This window comes from Heptranchias perlo, chromosome 23 (genome assembly GCF_035084215.1).
Source record: "Heptranchias perlo isolate sHepPer1 chromosome 23, sHepPer1.hap1, whole genome shotgun sequence".
Taxonomy (NCBI): Eukaryota; Metazoa; Chordata; class Chondrichthyes; order Hexanchiformes; family Hexanchidae; genus Heptranchias; species Heptranchias perlo.
In genome coordinates, this window is record NC_090347.1 from 39,721,732 (window position 1) to 39,745,036 (window position 23,305).

General features: G+C 45.2%; 1 protein-coding gene across 3 annotated transcripts in view; it reads right to left on the minus strand.

Annotated features, from left to right (window-relative positions):
• Positions 1–23,305, minus strand: part of spata20 (spermatogenesis associated 20) — a 348,450-nt gene that overhangs the window by 238,486 nt on the left and 86,659 nt on the right. For all 3 annotated transcript variants that reach the window (XM_068004358.1, XM_068004359.1, XM_068004360.1), the window contains exon 11: positions 10,119–10,311. In XM_068004358.1, coding sequence (XP_067860459.1) covers positions 10,119–10,311 — 193 coding nt within the window. The remainder of the gene's footprint in view (positions 1–10,118; positions 10,312–23,305) is intronic.

Sequence of the window (23,305 nt, forward strand, 5' to 3'; positions counted from 1 at the left end):
GTCCCCCACAGGAGACTGGTCAAGAAGGTACGAGCCCATGGAATCCAGGGTGCCTTGGCACTTTGGATACAAAACTGGCTTAGTGGCAGAAGGCAGAGGGTGATGGTCGAAGGTTGTTTTTGTGACTGGAAGCCTGTGGCCAGTGGGGTACCACAGGGATCGGTGCTGGGTCCCTTGCTGTTTGTGGTCTACATTAATGACTTGGATATGAATGTAAAAGGTATGATCAGTAAGTTCGCTGATGATACAAAGATTGGTAGGGTGGTAAATAGCGAGGAGGATAGCCTCAGTCTGCAGGACGATATAGATGGGTTGGTCAGATGGGCAGAACAGTGGCAAATGGAATTTAACTCGGAAAAGTGCGAGGTGATGCACTTTGGAGGGACTAACAAGGCAAGGGAATACACAATGAATGGGAGGACCCTAGGCAAGACAGAGGGTCAGAGGGATCTTGGTGTGCAAGTTCACAGATCCCTGAAGGCGGCGGAACAGGTAGATAAGGTGGTAAAGAAGGCATATGGGATACTTGCCTTTATTAGCCGAGGCATAGAATATAAGAGCAAGGAGGTTATGATGGAGCTGTATAAAACACTGGTTAGGCCACAGCTGGAGTACTGTGTGCAGTTCTGGTCGCCACACTACAGGAAGGATGTGATCGCTTTGGAGAGGGTGCAGAGGAGATTCACCAGGATGTTACCAGGGCTGGAGCGCTTCAGCTATGAAGAGAGACTGGGAAGATTGGGTTTGTTTTCCTTGGAGCAGAGGAGGCTGAGGGGTGACATGATTGAGGTGTACAAAATTATGAGGGGCACAGATAGGATGGATACTAAGGAGCTTTTTCCCTTCGTTGAGGGTTCTATAACAAGGGGACATAGATTCAAGGTAAAAGGCGGGAGGTTTAGAGGGGATTTGAGAAAGAACTTTTTCACCCAGAGGGTGGTTGGAGTCTGGAACTCACTGCCTGAAAGGGTTGTGGAGGCAGGAACCCTCACAACATTCAAGAAGCATTTGGATGAGCACTTGAAATGCCATAGCATACAAGGCTACGGACCAAATGCTGGAATATGGGATTAGAGTAGACAGGGCTGATGGCCGGCGCGGACACGATGGGCCGAAGGGCCTCTATCCGTGCTGTATAACTCTATGACTCTATGACTCTATGTAAAAATGTAGAAAACATTGGCTTGTCTCTAACAGCCACTTTTTGTTGTCCCTACACTGCATTAATAAACTTTTCTCATAAGGGTTATCCAGACACCTGTGATATAAAGCAAACATAAATAGTAACATAGGAACAGATTCAGGCAGGAGAAGACCTTTGGTCCAGCTAGCCCATCAATCCTCGGTATTCCCTTGGTGCATTTCTAAATAACCCTGAATCCCATTTGTTGACAAAAATCATCGAATCATACAATAGAATCATAGAAAGGTTACAGCACGGAAGGAGGCCATTCGGCCCATTGAGTCCGCGCCGGCTCTATGCAAGAGCAATCCAGCTAGTCCCACTCCCCCGCCCTTTCCCCGCAGCCCTGCAAATTTTTTACTTTCAAGTACTTATCCAGTTCCCTTTTGAAAGCCATGATTGAATCTGCCTCCACCACCCCCTCGGGCAGTGCATTCCAGATCCTAACCACTCACTGTGCAAAAATGTTTTTCCTCATGTCACCTTTGGTTCTTTTGCCAATCACCTTAAATCTATGTCCTCTGGTCCTTGACCCTTCTGCCAATGGGAACAGTTTCTCTCTATCTACTCTGTCTGGACCCTTGAATACCTCTATCAAATCTCCTCGCAACCGTCTCTGTTCCAAGGAGAACAACCCCAGCTTCTCCAGGCTATCCACGTAATTAAAGTCCCTCATCCCTGGAATCATTCTAGTAAATCTCTTCTGCACCCTTTATAAGGCTTTCACATGTTTCCTAAAGTGCGGTGCCCAGAACTGGACACAATACTCCAGTTGTGGCCGAACCAGTGTTTTATAAAGGTTCAACATGACTTCCATACTTTTGTACTCTATGCCTCTATTTATAAAGCCCAGGATCCCTTATGCTTTTTTAACCACTTTCTCAACCTATCCTGCCACCTTCAATGATTTGTGCACATATACCCCCAGATCTCTCTGTTCCTGTACCCCATACAGAGTTGTGCCCTCTAGTTTATATTGCATCTCCTCATTCTTCCTGCCAAAATGTATCACTTCGCATTTTTCTGTGTTAAATTTCATCTGCCACGTGTCCGCCCATGCCACCAACCTGTCTATATCCTCTTGAAGTCTATTACTATCCTCCTCACTTTACTACCCTTCCAAGTTTTGTGTCATCTACAAATTTTGAAATTTTGCCCTGTACACCCAAGTCCAAGTCATTGATATATATCAAGAAAAGCAGTGGTCCCAGCACCGACCCCTGGGGAACACCACTGTACACCTCCCTCCAGTCCAAAAAACAACCGTCCACCACTACTCTCTGTTTCCTGTCCCTTAACCAATTCTGTATCCATGTTGCTTCTGCCCCCTTTATTCCATGGGCCACAATCTTGATGATAAGCCTACCACGCGGCACATTATCAAACACCTTTTGAAAGTCCGTATACACCACCATCAACTGCATTGCCCTCGTCTAGCCTCTCTGTTACCTCATCAAAAATCTCGATCAGGTTGGTTAAACATGATTTGCCTTTAACAAATCCGTGCTGGCTTTCCCTAATCACTGCACCCTCATCCAAGCGACTGTTAATTCTGTCCCGGATTATCGTTTCTAAAAGTTTTACCACCACTGAGGTTAAACTGGCTGGTCTATAGTTGCTGGGTTTATCCTTAAATCCTTTTTTGAACAAAGGTGTAACATTTGCAATTCTCCAGTCCTCTGGCACCATCCCCCCGTATCTATGGATGTTTGGAAGTTTATGGCCAGTACCTCCAAAATTTCCACCCTTACTTCCCTCGGCAACCTAGGATGCATCCCATCCGGACCGGATGACTTATTTACTTTAAATACAGCTAGCCTTTCAAGTACCTCTTCTTTATCAATTTTTAGCCCATCCAGTATCAGAACTATATCTTCCTTTATTGAGACTCTGGCATCATCTTCTTCCTTGGTAAAGACAGATGCAAAGTTCTCATTTAGTACCACAGCCATCCCCCTCTGCCTCCACGAGTAGATTTCCTTTATGGTCCCTAATTGGCCCCACCCCTCCTCTTACTACCCATTTACTGTTTATATGCCTGTAGAAGACTTTTGGATTCCCTTTTATGTTGGCCGCCAGTCTATTCTCATACTCTCTCTATGCCGGTCTTATTTCCTTTTTCACTTCCCCTCTGAACTTTCTATATTCAGCCTGGTTCTCACTTGTGTTATCAACCTGAAATCTGTCATATGCCCCTTTTTTCCATTTCATCTTACTCATTATCTCTTTTGTCATCCAGAGAGCTCTGGCTTTATAGTTGCCCTACCTTTCTGCCTCGTGGGAATGTGCCTAGGCTGTACCCAAACCATCTCCTTCTTAAAGGCCGTCCACTGTTCAATTATAGTTTTGCCTGCCAATCTTTGATTCCAATTTACCCGGGCCAAATCTGTTCTCATTCCATTGAAATTGGCCCTCCTCCAATTGAGTATTTTTACTTTAGAGTGGTCCATGTCCTTTTCCATAGCTATTCTAAACCTTATGATATAATGATCGCTGTTCCCTAAATGTTCCCCCACTGACACTTGCTCCACTTGGCCCACCTCATTCCCTAGAACCAAGTCCAGCAATGCGCCCTTTATATTATTATTGTTATCCCAGTCTATAATAGGATAGTTGAAGTCCCCAGTTATCGCTACTCCATAGCTTTTGCAGCTCCTAGGTAATTTCCCTGCAAGTTTGCTCCTCCGTATCCTTCCCACTAGTTGGTGGCCTATAAAATACACCCAGTAGTGTAACAGCACCTCTTTTATTTCGTAACTCTAACCAAATAGATTCTGTCCTTGACCCCGCCAGGACATCATCTCTCCAGTACTGCAATATTCTCCTTAATCAATACTGCCAACCCCACCTCCTTTCTTTCCTTCCCTATCTTTCCTTGTATCCAGGAATATTTAGTACCCAATCCTGCCCTTTTTTGAGCCAGATCTCCGATATCATCGCAACATCGTATTCCCATGTGGCTATTTGCGCCTGCAGCTCACCATCCTTGTTTACCACACTTCGTGCATTACACACATGCACTGCAAACCAGTCTTAGACTTTCTTGTACTCTCTCTTAGTCTGATCCCACCTAATACTGTACTATTACTTGATTTAGTGCTATTTTTCTCCCCCGATCCTTTGTGCCCCTTGTTTCTCCTTTCCATTGCTACATCCTGGTGCCTATCCCCCTGCCAAATTAGTTTAAATGCCCCCCACAGCACTAGTGAACCTCCCCGTGAGGACATTGGTCCCAGCTCCGTCCGGCCTGTACAGGAACCTGCCTCGTTCCTTCTTGAAACCTATTAAGGTTCTTGTTCCACCACCTGTGCTGGTAATCTTTTCCACTGCAACCTGTGCACAATTTTTAATGCGAGAATAACTACATTTACATACTGCCTTATCATGCTACAACATTTTTAAATATCTGCATTCCTTCAATTCTGGTCCCTTGCGCATCCTCAATTTCCTTCACCCCTCCATTGGCAGCCTTGCCTTCAGCTGTCTAGGCCCTGAGCTCTGGAATTCCCTCCCTAAACCTCTCCGCCTCTCTCTCCACCTTTAAGATGCTCCTTAAAACCAACCTCTTTGACCAAACTTCCTGTCTTAATATCTTCCTCTGTGGCACGGTGTCAAATTTTGTCTGATTACACCCCTGTGAAGCACCTTCGGATGTTTTACTATGTTAATGACGCTATATAAGTGCAAGTTGTTGCTATTGTAAAATGCTTCACACAATGAAGAATGCAATAACTACTGTTATGTAGGCAAACATAACAACGAGGTTCCACAAACAGCCATGAGGTGACTGACCAGTTAATGCGGGTTTGTTTTTGGAGGGGAATTGGGCAGTCGGTTGAGGGAGGAATGTTTCCCCATAACCCAGGAGTACTCCCTATTTTTCTTCGTATTCTGCCCCCAATTGTTAAGTTGCTCATACAGTAATTAAAACCATAGAGAAGAGATGAAATGTTTGGCTAGAAAATCTCATTATGCAATTACAACTGTAGGGATCGGAATAATTTTCCTTTGTTGAGCTCTCTTATGGAGAAGGATTTGCCAATTGATGATCAGCCTCATTTTATCTTCTTTTACATAACTAGCAGAATCTGCAGCAAGTCTGTGTGTGTGTGTGTGTGTGTGTGTGTGTGTGTGTGTGTGTGCGCGCGCGCGTGCCTTGGGATCTTTTAATGCCCTGCTGAAGAAGCAGACTGGCCATCAGTTTAACACTTTATCTGAAGGTCAGCACTGAGGAACATAGGAACAGGAGTAGGCCATTCAGCCCCTTGAGTCTGTTCCACCATTCAATTAGATCATGGCTGATCTGCACCTCAAATCTATTTACCTGCCTTTGCTCCATATCCCTTAATACCCTTACCTAACAAAAATCTATCTACCTTAGTCTTGAAAGCTCCAATTTACCCCCAGCATTCACAGCCTTTTGGGGGAGAGTGTTCCAGATTTCCACTACCCTTTGTGTGAAGAAGTGCTTCCTGACATCACCCCTGAAGGGTCAAACTCTAATTTTAAGGTTATGCCCCTTCTTGCTATGCAGCACTCCCTCCATACTGCACTTATGTGTCAGCCTAGATTAGGCACTGGCATGACATTCAAACCCACTATCGTCCAACCCAGAGGAGAGTGTACTCCCAATCGAGGCCAGGCCGACACACACACACAAAAAAAATTTTACTGCAGATTCTGCTAGTTATGTAAAATGAGACTGATCATCATTTGGCAAATCCTTCTCTTTAAGAGAGCTCAACAAAAGATAATTATTCCGATCCCTACAGTTGTAATCACATAATGAGATTTTCTACCCAAACGCTTCATCTCTTCTCTTCGGTTTTAATTACTGTGTGAGCAACTTAACAATTGGGAGCAGAATGGAAAAGGCGGACGTGACAATCCAAGCTTCTGTTTAACAAAATCTTATCTCTGAAGGCTTATGCTAACCTAAAACTGTCAACATGCTTTAGTTTTTCGGCAGTAGACATCTCAGTAATATTGTATTTTGGAACCCAGACAAGTCACAGAGTTGTACCTAGGCATAAAGACCTGTAGCTTAACAGTATCTAAAGCCTACATAACGACAGTCACTACACTCCAAACTAACTCATTCTTTATATAGTGCTTTGAGATGTTTCTGAGTGATTGAGAGGTGGTATGATTTCTGTTTTTAAGATTCTGAAGGGACTAGATAATGTAGACTATGACAAGCTGTTTCACTTTGTCCAGGACAGTAGAACCAGAGGACACGGCCTGCGTTTGAAGAAGGGTTAGTTCAAAACTAATCTGCAGAAATAATATTTCAGTGACCAAATGATCAATCTATGGAACAGGCTCCCGAGGGAGATGGTAGAAGCAGTTGGTATTGATTCATTCCAATGCAAAATAGATAGATTTCTTTCAGAAAATAACATTTTGGGATACAGTAGATGAGCAATTTGAGACATGACATGTGGTAAGTGTAGCAAGCTTGGGAGGTAAAAGGTGACTTTGGATTTATGGGGTTCAATTTTGAAAACCAAGTTCAGGTGCTTTGGGGCCAGGGGGGCCAAGAAAATCAGAGAAATCCGGAGCAGGCAGGATTCCCGGCTCCAACTCCAAATATCGCCGCCGGGATGATACTTAAACAAGCAAACGTACTTCATTAAGGTACTTAAGGTACTTTATTTTTGGCACTTTGGCCACTTAAAAAGATTTTGAACTTACATGGACGGTTTTCAAACAGCTTCCGATTTACGCGTGGTGAAACCAGCCTGGTGAAGGGCCGGATCAATGAAAAATAAACTAAATAACTTAAATAAAATTACATTTCCTATTGTAAAAAAATAAATAATCATACCTTGCAAACGATGTCACCTGCACCCCCCTGCTCCTATGTCTGATGTCTTCTCCCCCTCCTTCCGATGTCTTCTTCCCCCGCCCCGTCCCGACGTCCAAGGTCTCCTGCACACCCCCCACTTCCGATGTCTTCTCCCCCTCCTTCCGATGTCTTCTCCCTCTTCCGATGTCTTCTCCCTCTTCCGATGTCCGATGTCTTCTTCCCCCGCCCCTTCCCGACGTCCAATGTCTCCTGCACACCCCCCACTTCCGATGTCTTCTCCCCCTCCTTCCGATGTCTTCTCCCCCTTCCGATGTCTTCTTCCCCCGCCCCTTCCCGACGTCCAATGTCTCCTGCACGCCCCCCACTTCCGATGTCTTCTCCCCCTCCTTCCGATGTCTTCTCCCCCTTCCCGACGTCCAATGTCTTCTGCACACCCCCCCGCTTCCAATCTTTGTCTCCACAACCCCCTCACTCTCTCTCGCAACGGCCGATGATGTCTCTCTCTCTCTCTCTCTTTCTCCCCCTCCGTCAATCTCCTGTCAATCAGGCTGGCTGCCGGGCGCCAAACCCGGAAGAGGCTTTAATTGGCCTCATTAGGGTTGCGATTGCAGATTGCAACCCGCCTACTTGCCTTCTGGGTTTGGTGCCCGCAAAGCATTCCGCCCCCCACCCCCAGCCGCCATCCTGCCGTCCTTTTAAAATTGAACCCATGGTTTCCAAAGCTCTCCACCAAAGGAGTTTTCCTCATATCATGTCTGGGTCTATTGTAGACTAATTGATAGAGATTGATTGCCATGATAAGACAACGACTCCATTACTGTTGTATCATGCATCTACCAGGATGGTAGGTGGTGAACTAGATGGACATTGGTCTTTTTTCATCTCGCAATTCCTATGTTCCTATGACTTGATAAGACATTATTTTTACAATATTCTGACAGGACGTCCAAACACTGGTAGCCCCAATGCTACCACGTGCCGGTGTACCGATGCCGACATGGCACCTGATGTGGGTTTGTACCTGTGCCCGTGCCACAGAGGGAGTTACCGATCTCCGCTGGGCCATTGAGTCACTGAAGTCAAATCTGGATTCTGGACTGGGAGGAAGGAAAAGCAAACAAAACATCACTGGGTGAGTCACTCCAGGACACTCAAATATATCCTGATGACCAGTTCACTGGGAAACATCTGGGAATGGGACGTTTCCTCATATTTTTACCTAAGGAATGGTACAGGTTTGAGATGAAGGAATGGAACCTAAAGACAGTACCAATTGTTACCAAAAGGCATGTTATCGATAAAATATAATGTAAATCTAAACTGAAGTTGGGCTGATTTTTCTAACACATCTGACTAGTATCAGGGCTAGGGCGAGGGAGTGGGGCTAGCTGAATTGCTCTTGCATAGAACCGGCACGGACACGATGGGCCCAATGGCCTTCTTCCGTGCTATAACCTTTCTATTATTCTATGGTTCTTGTACAAATAAGAAAGGACTGCAACTCATATTCCATGATCACATGTCACAAACATCTACTCACTGGGCAGCAGAGTTGCAAACAACTGGATACATTTTCTCTTTCGTCAATATTACTATGGCCATTTCTCCTCTGAACTTTCATCTTGTGTTGCTCATAAGGCCCAATGAAGTCGATCTACTCACTATTACTCCATTCTTGTCAGCCTTGGCTCAACTGATAACACTCTCGCCTCTGAGTCAGAAGGCCGTGGGTTCAAGCCCCACTCCAGAGACTTGAGCAAATAATCTAGGCTGACACTCCAGTGCAGTACTGAGGGAGTGCTGCACTGTTGGAGGTACTATCTTTCGGATGAGATGTTAAACCGAGATCCCATCTGCGCTCTCAGGTGGACGTAAAAGGTTCCATGGCACTATTTGAAGAAGAGCAGGGGAGTTCTCCCAGTGTCCGGGCCAATAGTCATCCCTCAAACAACATCATTAGAACAGATTATCTGGTCATTATCTCACTGTTGTTTGTGGGATCCTGCTGTGCCCAAATTGGCTAACGCGTTTCCTACATTACAATAGTGACTACATTTTGAAAATTCTTCATTGGCTGCAAGGTGCTTTGGGAGGTCCAGAGGTTGTGAAAGGTGCTACATAAATGCAAGTTATTTCCTATCCTCTATCGTCCATCTCCTTCTCTAACACATTCCTTCGCAGGGCCTCAAAGCTGTGTAGCTCCTTACCTCCCTCAGTCTTCTCTTCCTCCTACAATCTATAGGCTTTTAAAACCCAAGCTTGGTGTCAACTAATCACTACTGCACTAGTTTCTCACCCATTCTTTTGAACTTTGGCAGTATCCTTAGTCCAAAAATAAAAGTCCAACAGAGCAGTGGATAAAATGGTGCTAAGATCTTTGATTAGATGGTCTCTCCAATCAAAGTAAACTAGCTCAACAACAGCCTCTAGAGGCAAAATCGAAGTTAGGTACCAAACAGGTCTGTGGATCTGAATGTTTGAAGACCATCAATTCCTTTGAGCAACTGCTGATATGATAAAGGAATCTGAAAAGGTGTTAGCCTTGGCTCAGTGGGTAGCACTCTCGCCTCTGAGTCAGAAGGGTGTGTGTTCAAGACCCACTCCAGAGACTTGAGTGCATGTTCTAGGCCGTCACTTGAGTGCAGTACTGAGAGTGCGCTGAACTATGATGAGACGTTAAATCAAGGCCCCGTCTGCCCTCTCAGGAGGACATAAAAGATCCCATGGCACTATTCGATGACGAGCAGGGGAATTCTCCCCATCCCTCAACCAACACCTAAAAACAAACGATCTGATCATTCACTTCATTGCTGATCGTGGGAACTTGCTGTGCACAAATTGGCTGCCGCGTTTCCTGCATTATAACAGTTACTACACTTCAAAAGTATTTCATTGGCTGTAAAGGGCTTTGGGAAGTCCTGAGATCGTGAAAGGCACTATATAAATGCAAGTCTGTCTTTTTTTTCTTTTTGGATCAATGTAAAGGGATTGAATTAATTCACATGTTACAAAGCGTTTAGAAACGTGGAGCTCAAGCACTCATATTTCAGTCAGTTGGGGACTTGATGAGGTAATGTTACCTATTCTTCATCCAGCGTTATGACGTAAAGGAGTTGCCTCACTCACCGTTCCACGACGCCAACATCTTGCTGTCCAGGTGGGGACGGGGCCTCTGTCTCCTGACCTCGTACAGCCTGTTTCTGCACATGCGCAGAACGTCTTTCACCTTCTCCACTTCTAAGCCAAACTTGGTAGCTGTCAACTCCGGTGAGTAACGGACAATGAGGACATTCTTGTTTTCCAACTCTCCATGAGGGTCCTACGAAGTATGAAGAGGCATTAAATAAAAACACTTTACGCAACTTTACTCCAATCTCATCTCCAAAGCTTCCTGGTGGCTCAACGAGCTGAGCCATACAGACCAGGAAGTTTGGAAGTTCAATCCGCGGTCTGGGCTGAGTTAGCTGATCTCAATTGGGATGTGGGCAGGAGTCCTAAATTGGCCTCAGTGAGGGGAGAGTCCGCCAGTGTTCCTGCTCCTGATTGCTTTCCAGAAATCCCTTGGCTGGAACATCACAAGCGAGTGTCAGGTGAGAACAGAATCAAGCTTGGTTGGAATCAATCCCCCCCCCAAACATCACCTGTTACAAAATAGCCTGAAGACCACCGACTGTTAAAGCACACAAAAGAATAGCTACTGGGGGAGATCAGAGTGACTGGACAAACCCGACTGCAGCACGGAGCCAGGTCTTCAGATAAGGAGGGAAAAGCTGGCAAGGGTCAAAGAATCTGATCTTCAAGGGTCCATCACATTCATAGTTTGATCCCAAAACTGGAGGTGCCTTCAGCGCTTGTTGGACACAGTTATACCATGGAATATACACAGTTATATTACTGCATTAATATTGGTTTCAGACTGGCGCCTGCTTAGAGAAAGACAGCATCAGCAGATTCAAGTTACACTACCCACTCCACACCATTCTCAGGTCAGGGAAAAGTGAGCTTTGTGTAGCCATCATCCAAATGTCAGTTGAGTTTACTGCTGATAAAGAGCTGGAGGAACAATCAGCTCTTTCACATTAAAATGCTGAGACAAGAACAACAATACCAACAACTTGCGCCTTTAATGTAAGAAAACATCCCAAGGCGCTTCACAGAAGGGCAATCAGTCAAAAATTGAGACCGAACCAAAGAAAGAGACATTAGGACTGGCGATCAAAAGCTCGGTCAAAAAGGTAGGTTTTAAGGAGGGCCTTAGAGGATGAGAGAGGTGGAGAGGCAGAGAAGTTTAGGGAGACAGTTCCAGAGCTTAGGGCCTAGACTGCTAGTTTATGTTTGGTATTAAGTGATTCCAGCTTCATATTTGTGGTGCATAACCAGAGTCAGGGCCCAATCTGACTCTGCTGCGAATCGGAGTCAGAGACCCTGGAGTTTGTCGGCTCACACCACTTCAGTTATTCCACCGCATAGAGGGTCAAACTTAAGAACTTTCCCAGGAAAAAGTACTCCAGCTCTTGCAAAGCCCAATAGGTATGGGACTACCTCCTCCAGCTCACCTCACACCACTCACCTAAGTATGAAAGCAAGTTACACAACCATGTTTGCATTGACACAAGAGTGAAACCACTTCACACCAATGCAAAATATGGTCAACTGGCCTACAAATGCACCAAACCATATCTTGGAGCTCCATGAGACCATAGAGAGCGCAGCTATTGCGGAGACCCGAGAGTATAAAGAGAGCGCAGCGACAGCAGAGGCCCAGGGCATAAAGAGAGCACGGCGAGAACGGAGAGCCAGAGTATAAAGGAGCACGGCGAGACTCGACACCTAGATTATCATAAAATCATAGAATGGTTACAGCACGGAAGGAGGCCATTCGGCCGATCAAGTCCGTGCCGGCTCTCTGCAAGAGCAATCTAGCTAGTCCCACTCCCCCGCCCTTTCTCCGTAGCCCTGCAAATTTTTTACTTTCAAGTACTTATCCAATTCCCTTTTGAAACCCACGACTGAATCTGTCTCCATCACACCCTCGGGCAGTGTATTCCAGATCTTAACCACTCGCTGTGTAAAAACGTTTGTCCTCATGTCGCCCTTGGTTCTTTTGCCATTCACCTTAAATCTATGTCCTCTGGTTCTTGACCTTTCCGCCAATGGGAACAGTTTCTCTCCATCTACTCAGTCGAGACCCTTCATGATTTTGAATACCTCAATCAAATCTCCTCACAACCGTCTCTGTTCCAAGGAGAACAAGCCCAGCTTCTCCAGCCTATCCGCGTAACTGAAGTCCCTCATCCCTGGAACCGTTCGAGTAAATCTTTTCTGCACCCTCTCTAAGGCCTTCACATTCTTCCGAAAGTACGGTGCCCGGAATTGAACACAATACTCTAGTTGTGGCCGAATCAGTGTTTCATAAAGGTTCATCATGACTTCCATACTTTTATACTCTATGCCTCTATTTATAAAGCCCAAGATCCCATATGCTTTTTTAACCACTTTCTCAATCTGTCCTGCCGCCTTCAAAGATTTGTGCACATATACCCCAGATATTTCTGTTCCTGCACCCCTTTTAGAATTGTACCCATTAGTTTATAAAAAGAGCACGGCGAGAGCGGAGATCCAGAGTATAAAGAGAGAGCGGCGAGAGCGGAGACCCAGAGTATAAAGAGATCACGGCGAGAGCGGAGACCCGAGAGTATAAAGAGATCACGGCGAGAGCAGAGATCCAGAGTATAAAGAGAGCGCGGCGAGAGCGGAGACCCGAGAGTATAAAGAGATCACGGCGAGAGCGGAGATCCAGAGTATAAAGAGATCACGGCGAGAGCGGAGATCGAGAGTATAAAGAGATCACGGCGAGAGCGGAGATCCAGAGTATAAAGAGATCACGGCGAGAGCGTAGACCCGAGAGTATAAAGAGATCACGGCGAGAGCGGAGACCCAGAGTATAAAGAGATCACGGCGAGAGCAGAGATCCAGAGTATAAAGAGATCACGGCGAGAGCGGAGATCCAGAGTATAAAGAGAGCGCGGCGAGAGCGGAGACCCAAGAGTATAAAGAGATCACGGCGAGAGCGGAGACCCGAGAGTATAAAGAGATCACGGCGAGAGCGGAGATCCAGAGTATAAAGAGATCACGGCGAGAGCGGAGATCGAGAGTATAAAGAGATCACGGCGAGAGCGGAGACCCAGAGTATAAAGAGATCACGGCGAGAGCGGAGACCCGAGAGCATAAAGAGATCACGGCGAGAGCAGAGATCGAGAGTATAAAGAGATCACGGCGAGAGCGGAGATCGAGAGTATAAAGAGATCACGGCGAGAGCGGAGACCCGAGAGTATAAAGAGAGCGCGGCGAGAGCGGAGACCCAGAGTATAAAGAGATCACGGCGAGAGCGGAGATGCAGAGTATAAAGAGATCACGGCGAGAGCGGAGACCCAGAGTATAAAGAGATCATGGCGAGAGCGGAGATCGAGAGTATAAAGAGATCACGGCGAGAGCGGAGATCCAGAGTATAAAGAGATCACGGCGAGAGCGGAGACCCAGAGTATAAAGAGATCACGGCGAGAGCGGAGACCCGAGAGTATAAAGAGATCACGGCGAGAGCGGAGATCCAGAGTATAAAGAGATCACGGCGAGAGCGGAGATCCAAAGTATAAACAGATCACGGCGAGAGCGGAGATCCAGAGTATAAAGAGATCACGGCGAGAGCGGAGACCCGAGAGTATAAAGAGATCACAGCGAGAGCGGAGATCCAGAGTATAAAGAGATCACGGCGAGAGCGGAGACCCAGAGTATAAAGAGATCACGGCGAGAGCGGAGATCCAGAGTATAAAGAGATCACGGCGAGAGCGGAGATCCAGAGTATAAAGAGATCACGGCGAGAGCGGAGATCCAGAGTATAAAGAGATCACGGCGAGAGCGGAGATCGAGAGTATAAAGAGATCACGGCGAGAGCGGAGATCCAGAGTATAAAGAGATCACGGCGAGAGCGGAGATCCAGAGTATAAAGAGATCAAGGCGAGAGCGGAGATCCAGAGTATAAACAGATCACGGCGAGAGCGGAGATCCAGAGTATAAAGAGATCACGGCGAGAGCGGAGACCCGAGAGTATAAAGAGATCACGGCAAGAGCGGAGATCCAGAGTATAAACAGATCACGGCGAGAGCGGAGATCCAGAGTATAAAGAGATCACGGCGAGAGCGGAGACCCGAGAGTATAAAGAGATCACGGCGAGAGCAGAGATCCAGAGTATAAAGAGAGCGCGGCGAGAGCGGAGACCCGAGAGTATAAAGAGATCACGGCGAGAGCGGAGATCCAGAGTATAAAGAGATCACGGCGAGAGCGGAGATCCAGAGTATAAAGAGATCACGGCGAGAGCGGAGACCCAGAGTATAAAGAGATCACGGCGAGATCGTAGACCCGAGAGTATAAAGAGATCACGGCGAGAGCGGAGACCCAGAGTATAAAGAGATCACGGCGAGAGCAGAGATCCAGAGTATAAAGAGATCACGGCGAGAGCGGAGATCCAGAGTATAAAGAGAGCGCGGCGAGAGCGGAGACCCGAGAGTATAAAGAGATCACGGCGAGAGCGGAGACCCGAGAGTATAAAGAGATCACGGCGAGAGCGGAGATCCAGAGTATAAAGAGATCACGGCGAGAGCGGAGACCCGAGAGCATAAAGAGATCAAGGCGAGAGCGGAGATCCAGAGTATAAACAGATCACGGCGAGAGCGGAGATCCAGAGTATAAAGAGATCACGGCGAGAGCGGAGACCCGAGAGTATAAAGAGATCACGGCGTGAGCGGAGATCCAGAGTATAAAGAGATCACGGCGAGAGCGGAGACCCGAGAGTATAAAGAGATCACGGCGAGAGCGGAGACCCAGAGTATAAAGAGATCACGGCGAGAGCGGAGATCGAGAGTATAAAGAGAGCGCGGCGAGAGCGGAGATCCAGAGTATAAGGAGAACAAGGCAAGAGCATTGAACGTAAGAACATAAGAAATTGGAGCAGGAATAGGCCGCACGGCCTCTTGAGCCTGCTCCGCCATTCAATAACATGACTGATCTTCGACCTAAACTCCACTTTCCCGCCCGATCCCCATATCCCTGGATTCCTTCAGGGTCCAAAAATCTATCAATCTCAGTCTTTAATATACTCAATGACTCAGCATCCACAGCCCTCTGGGGTAGAGAATTCCAAAGATTCACAACCCTCTGTGAAGAAATTTCTCCTCCTTTCAGTCCTAAATGGCCGACCCCCTTTCCTGAGACTATGCCCTCTCGTTCTAGACTCTCCAGCCAGGGGAAACAATCTCTCAGCATCTACCCTATCAAGTCCTCAGAATCTTAATGTTTCAATAAAATCACATCTCATTCTTCTAAACTCCAGAGAATATAGGCCCATTCTACTCAATCTCTCCTCATAGCACAACCCTCTCATCCCAGGAATCAATCTAGTGAACCTTTGTTGCACCACCTCCAAGGCAAGAATATCCTTCCTTAGATAAGGAGACCAAAACAATACTCCAGGTGACGTCTCACTAAAGCCCTGTACATTGTAGCAAGACTTCCTTGCTCTTGTACTCCAGCCCCCTTACAATAAAGTCCAACATATCATTTGCCTTCCTAATTGCTTGCAGTACCTGCATGTTAACTTTCTGTGTTTCTTGTACAAGCACACCCAAATCTCTCTAAACACCAACATTTAATAGTTTCTAAACATTTAAAAAATATACTGTTTTCCATTCTTCCTACCAAAGTGAACAACCTCACATTTCCCCACATTATACTCCATCTGCCATCTTCTTGCCCACTCACTTAACCCGTCTATATCCCTTTGCAGACTCTTTGTGTCCTCCTCACAGCTTACCTTCCCACCTAGCTTTGTATCGTCAGCAAACTTGGATACATTACACTCTGTCCCTTCATCTAAGTCATTAATATAGATTGTAAATAGCTGAGGCCCAAGCACTGATCCTTGCGGCACCCCACTAGTTACAGCCTGCCAACCTGAGAATGACCCGTTTATTCCTACTCTCTGTTTTCTGTCCGTTAACCAATCCTCTATCCATGCTAATATATTACCCACAACCCCAGGAGTCCTTATCTTGTGTAACAACCTTTCGTGTGGCACCTTATCGAATGCCTTTTGAAAATCCAAATATACAACATCCACTGGTTGCCCTTTATCTACCCTGCTAGTTACATCCTCAAAAAACTCTAATAGATTTGTCAAACAAGATTTCCCTTTCATAAAACCATGTTGATTCTGCCTAATCATATTATGATTTTCTAAGTGTCCTGTTACCATTTCCTTAATAATAGAGTCCAGCATTTTCCCGACGACTGATGTCGGGCTAACTGGCCTGTAGTTCCCTGTTTTCTCTCTCCCTCCTTTCTTGATTTGGGTAACATTTGCTACCTTCCAATCCACTGGGACCGTTCCAGAATCTAGGGAATTTTGAAAGATCACAACCAATTCCTCCACTATCTCTGCAGCCACCTCTTTTAGAACCCTCAGATGTAGGCCATCAGGTCCAGGAGATTCGTCGGCTTTTAGTCCCATTAATTTCTCCAGTACTTTTTCTTTACTAATCTTAATTATTTTAAGTTCCTCACTCTCAATAGACCCTTGGTTCCCCATTATTTCTGGTATGTTTTTTGTGTCTTCTACTGTGAAGATCAATACAAAATATTTGTTTCACGTCTCTGCCATTTCCTTATTCCCCATTATAATTTCTCCTGTCTCAGCCTCTGAGGGGTCCACATTGACTTTCACTGCTCTCTTCCTTCTTACATACTTGTAGAAGCTCATACAATCTGTTTTTATATTTCTTGCTAGTTTACTCTCATTCTACTTTCTCCCTCTATCAATTTTTTTGGTCATCCTTTGCTGGTTTCTAAAACTCTCCCAATCCTCAGGCTTACTACTCTTCTTGTCAACTATTCTTCTTCTAAGCCTCTTCTTTCAATCTAATACTATCCTTAACTTCTTTAGTTAGCCATGGATGGATCACCTTTCCCGTGGAGTTATAATTTCTCAATGGAATGCATATTCGTTGAGAATTATGAAATATTTCTTTAAATGTCTGCCATTGCTTATCTACTGTCATACCTTTTAATCTAATTTCCCAATCTACCATAGCCAACTCGCCCCTCAAACCTATGTAATTGGCTTTATTTATGTTTAAGTCTTGACCTGAGAGAATAAAGAGAACACAGCGAGAGTGGAGGCCCGAGAGTATAAAGAGATTGCGGCAAGAGCAGAGACCCAAGAGTATAAAGAGAGCGCTGCGAGAACAGACACCCAGCATTTAAAAGAGAGCATGGCGAGAGCAGATACCCAAGAGTGTAAAGAGAGCACAGCGAGAGCAGACACCCAGAGTATAAAAAAAAGAGTGCGGCGAGAGTGGAGACCAGAGAGCATGAAGGTAGCATGGCGAGATTGGAGGCCCAAGAGTATAAAGGAGCGCGACAAGGGTGGAGACCCAGAGTATAAAAGAGTGCAGCGAGAGCGGAGGCCCAAATGTGTAAAGAGAGCGTGGCGAGAGTGTAGACCTGAGAACATAAAGAGGGCGCAGCGAGAGCGGAGACCCAGAGTATAAAGGAGCACGGCGCTAAGAGTATAAAGGAGAGCAGCGCAAAAGTGGAGACTCGAGATTATAAAGCAAGCGCGCCGAGAGTGGAGACCCGAGAGTATAAAGAGAGCACGCTGAGAACCGGGACCCGAGAGTATAAAGGAGAGCGCAGCAAGAGCAGAAACCCAAGAGTATAAAAGACAGCGCAGCAAGAGCAGAAACCCGAGAGTATAAAAGAGGGCGATGAGAGCTGAGACTCAAATTTATAAAGAGAGCACGGCGAAAGCGGAGACCCAAGAGTGTAAAGAGAACATGACGAGTGCAGAGACCCAGAGTATAAAGGAGCACAGAGAGATTGGAGGCCCAGAATACACAGCGGAGACCCGAAAGTATAAAGAGAGCACTTCGAGACCAGATACCCAGAGTATAAAGGAGCGCACAAGAGTGGAGACTCATAGTGTAAAGGAGCGCGGCAAGAGAAGCAACCCAGAGTATAAAAAGAGCACAGCGAGAGCAGCGACCCAAACAAACACAGGAAGAAAATCTGAATAAGGGACGTCAAAATCAACGCAAAGTGAGAGGAACGGTGGATCCCGAGGAATTTAAGATAAATAGCACTATCTAATTACTCTACACCACCTAATGTTAACTATGAACTAATCTATCAAATTTAAATAATTTAATTAGAGTAAATAAACAAAAAAAAGACTAATTAATTACAAATGAATCCGAAATCAAGCTAAACCCAGCCACTAGATATAATCTAGAACTCAAGTAATTCTGTTAAATCTAAAATTAAATTACGTCCAACAAATAAATAAATGCATTTTTAAAAACTAGAAATGGCGGGGCAGGCTATGTTTCAGGACTGTAATATGTGGGAGTTTGTGGACAACGAGACTGTCCCAGACTGCCAGATCTGCAGGAAATGTCTCTGCCTTGAGCTGGAGTGCGAGTTAGAGACACTCTGATACATAAGGGAGGGAGAGGAATTTCTGGAACGTTTAATCCAGAATAGTCGCACCTCAGAGGAAAACACAGGTACATGAAGGGCAGCATGTGACTACAGTCAGCTAGGTAGGGTAAGCCTAGGGGAGGTAGAGAAGGAGGTCCCGCAGGCACTCGTCCTGTCCAACAGGTATAATGTACTTGATATCTGTGAGGATAAGGGGATAAGTGGATAAGACTGCTGGGTGGACTGCCACAATTCTGACCTAAGCACCGTGGAGCAGAGGGCTGTCCAAAGGGGTGAGGAGCAGAATAGAAACATAGTAGTTGTAGGGGATTCGATTATTAGGGGGATAAGTAGAGTGTGTTACCTACTTGGTGCCAGGGTAAGGGATATCTCGATGTGGCTGGAAAGGAATTTGGAAAGGGAGGGTAAAGGTCCAGTTGTCGTGGTTCATGTCAGGAAACATAGGAAAGTGCAGGGAGGAAGTCCTGCTCAGGGAGTACTAGGAGATAAGAGCTAAATTAAAAGGCAGGACCTCAAGGGTAATAATCTTGGGATCATTACCTGAGCCACGTGCAAACTGGCATAGGGACAAACAGATTATGAAAGTTAACACGTGGCAAAAGGTTTGGTGTGGAAAAGGGGGTTCCATTTAATGGAACACTGGCACCAGTACTGGGAGAGGAAGTTGTACCGCTGAGACGGGCTGTAGAAAGGATTTTAAACCAATAAAGGGGCGGGGGGAGAGTGCAGACAGAAATAAAAGATTAAAAAAAGGGATGACAGCGAAGTCCAGGTCATCAATAGTGTTAAAGGTAATATAAATACTTCAAGTTCAGAAAAATATATAGGAAATAATAACAAAATAGTTGATCAAAATACAACAGAAGTTATAAAAAAACAAGCAATGTGATAAGTTAAAACGTCTGTTAAAAACATCGGGACATAAGGACAGGACAGGGTCGATTGCCTAATTAGAAGTTCTATACACTAATGCACGTAGCATAAGAAATAAAACAAGTGAATTAGAAGTGCAAATTCAGCTAAAAGGGTCTGATGTAGTGGCCATCGCTGAGACCTGGCTACAAACAGGGCATGACTGGGAGATAAATATTCCAGGTTATAAGGTCTTTAGAAAGGACAGGGAAATTGGAAAAGGAAGATTAGCAATATTGATAAAGGATACTATTACAGAATGGATATCAGTAAGGGTGAGCAGGCAGTAGAAATGCTATGGGTAGAGATGAGGAATAGGAAAGGATGCAAGACCCTGGTGAGAGTTGTTTTTAGACCTCCAGGTAGCAGTGATAAAGTAGCAGGACACATAAACACGGAGATCAGAGAAGCTTGTTGCAAAAACAGAGTAGTTATAATGGGAGAATTCAATTTACACATAGACTGGGGGAAGCAGAACAGCTCAAATCTTGAGTGTATTCGGGATAGTTTTCTGGAACAATGTGTTCTTGAACAGGTTTAGCAATAAATAATGAGCCTGAATGAGTCAATTATCAAACGGTAACGGTGACCATAATATGATGGAATTCGACATTAGGTTTGAGAGGGAGAAGGGTGAGTCACGAACCAAGTTTTAAATTTAGGTAAGGCTGATTTTGGAGGAATGAGGCAGGAATTGGCCACAACAGACTAGGCAGAACTATTAATGGATAAAACCATGAACATTGGGACATGTTCAACAAAGTATTTGGTAGAATACACGACCTGTACATAATCCTAAAGGGCAAGAGCTCTACGTGAATAAATAAACAACCTTGGTCAATAAGGAAATTGAGAGATAGTATAAAACTAAAAGAAGGGGCTTATACGAAGGCAAAGAACAATAAAGATCCCGCAAACTGGGACAGAATACAAAGAAAGTGGTAAGAGTTACGAAAAGGGAATAATAGCAAAAGCTTGCGGGGGATAGCAAGGATAACACTAAAGGTTTTAACAAATATATTAAGAGAAAGAGGGAGGCTAAGAGTAATGTGGGCCCCTTAATGACAGACGCAGGTGATATTGTATTTAGAAATCAGGAAATTGCAGACTTACTAAATAGCTGACTAATTTGATTGAATTTTTTGAGGGGGTGACTAGGCGTGTGGATGAGGGTAACGCAGTGGATGTAGTATACATGGATTTCAGTAAGGCCTTCGATAAAGTCCCCCACAGGAGACTGGTCAAGAAGGTACGAGCCCATGGAATCCAGGGTGCCTTGGCACTTTGGATACAAAACTGGCTTAGTGGCAGAAGGCAGAGGGTGATGGTCGAAGGTTGTTTTTGTGACTGGAAGCCTGTGGCCAGTGGGGTACCACAGGGATCTGTGCTGGGTCCCTTGCTGTTTGTGGTCTACATTAATGACTTGGATATGAATGTAAAAGGTATGATCAGTAAGTTCGCTGATGATACAAAAATTGGTAGGGTGGTAAATAGCGAGGAGGATAGCCTCAGTCTGCAGGACGATATAGATGGGTTGGTCAGATGGGCGGAACAGTGGCAAATGGAATTTAACCCGGAAAAGTGCGAGGTGATGCACTTTGGAGGGACTAACAAGGCAAGGGAATACACAATGAATGGGAGGACCCAAGGCAAGACAGAGGGTCAGAGGGATCTTGGTGTGCAAGTTCACAGATCCCTGAAGGCGGCGGAACAGGTAGATAAGGTGGTAAAGAAGGCATATGGGATACTTGCCTTTATTAGCCGAGGCATAGAATATAAGAGCAAGGTGGTTATGATGGAGCTGTATAAAACACTGGTTAGGCCACAGCTGGAGTACTGTGTGCAGTTCTGGTCGCCACACTACAGGAAGGATGTGATCGCTTTGGAGAGGGTGCAGAGGAGATTCACCAGGATGTTACCAGGGCTGGAGCGCTTCAGCTATGAAGAGAGACTGGGAAGATTGGGTTTGTTTTCCTTGGAGCAGAGGAGGCTGAGGGGGGACATGATTGAGGTGTACAAAATTATGAGGGACACAGATAGGATGGATACTAAGGAGCTTTTTCCCTTCGTTGAGGGTTCTATAACAAGGGGACATAGATTCAAGGTAAAAGGCGGGAGGTTTAGAGGGGATTTGAGAAAGAACTTTTTCACCCAGAGGGTGGTTGGAGTCTGGAACTCACTGCCTGAAAGGGTTGTGGAGGCAGGAACCCTCACAACATTCAAGAAGCATTTGGATGAGCACTTGAAATGCCATAGCATACAAGGCTACGGACCAAATGCTGGAATATGGGATTAGAGTAGACAGGGCTGATGGCCGGCGCGGACACGATGGGCCGAAGGGCCTCTATCCGTGCCGTATAACTCTATGACTCTAGCTACTTTGTATCAGTCTTCACAGGGGAGGATGTGGATAAAGTTCCAGAGATATAAGGAAAAATAAAAATAAATCAAGGGGCGGAGCTAACTAGTTTTTAATAAGTAAGAAAAAATGATGGAGAAACTAATGAGGTAGACAAATCTCCAGGACTTGATGATTTCCACCCCAGGGTATTAAAACAAGTAGGTGAGGAAATTGTTGATGCGTTAGTCATGATCTTCCAAAACTCTCTCGATTCAGGAATTATTCCCTTGGATTGGAAAATTCCCAATGTCATTCCACTATTTAAGGGTAAGAGAAATTAGTCTAACGTCCGTTGTGGGGAAGTTACAAGGATGTGTTATTAGGGGCAGAGTGACTGAGCATTAGGACAAAGATGAGCTGATCAGAGAGAGCCAGCATGGATTTGTAAAGGGTAAGTCATGTCTAACAAACCTAGTTGAATTTTTTGAGGAGTTAACTAACGTGGTAGATAAGGGACTATCTATGGATATTATTTATATAGACTTCCAGAAGGCATTCGACGAGGTTCCACATAAGAGACTTAACAAAAATGAGAGTTCATGGAATTGGAGGTAACCTGTTGGCTTGGAGAGGGAGTTGGTTAGGAGGTAGGAGACAGAGAGTAGGGATAATGGGTATGTACTCAAATTGTCAGGATGTGACTAGTGGTGTCCCCCAGGGATCTGTACCGAGGCCACAACTTTTGACTATATTTATAAATGACTTGGATAAAGGAATAGAGAGCCGTATATCTAAGTTTGCTGACGACATTAAGTTAGGTAACACAGTAAATAATGTAGATGGGTGCAGACAGTTGCAAAGGGACATTGATAGATTAAGTGAATTAACAAAAACTGTGGCAGATGGAGTTCAATGTGGGAAAATGTGAGGTCACCAACTTTGGCCCTAAGAAAGATCAGAGTATTTTCTAAATAGCGCAAAGCTAGGAACTGTGGATGAGCAGAGAGATTTAGGGGTCCAAGTACAGAAATCACTAAAAACTCATGCACAGGTACAAAAAATAATTTAAAAGGCTAATGGAATGTTGGCCTTTATCTCAAGAGAGCTGGAATACAAAGGGGTGGAAGTTATGTTACAGCTGCATATCGCTGGTTAGGCCATATCTAGAGTACTGCATTCAGTTCTGGGCACCGCACCTCAAGAAGGATATATTGGTCTTGAAAGGGGTTCATGGGAAATTTAGCCAGAATGGCACCGGGGCTAAAAGGATTAAATTATGAGGTCAGGTTACATAGACTGGGCTTGTATTTCCTTGAATATAGAAGATTACGGGGTGATCTAATTGAGGTGTTTAAGATGATTAAAGGATATGATAGGGTAGATAGAGAGAAACTATTTCCTCTGTTGGGAGAGTCCAGAACAACGGGGCATAACCTTAAAATTAGAGCTAGGCTGTTCAGGGTGATGTCAGAAAGCACTTCTTCACACAAAGGGTAGTGGAAATCTGGAA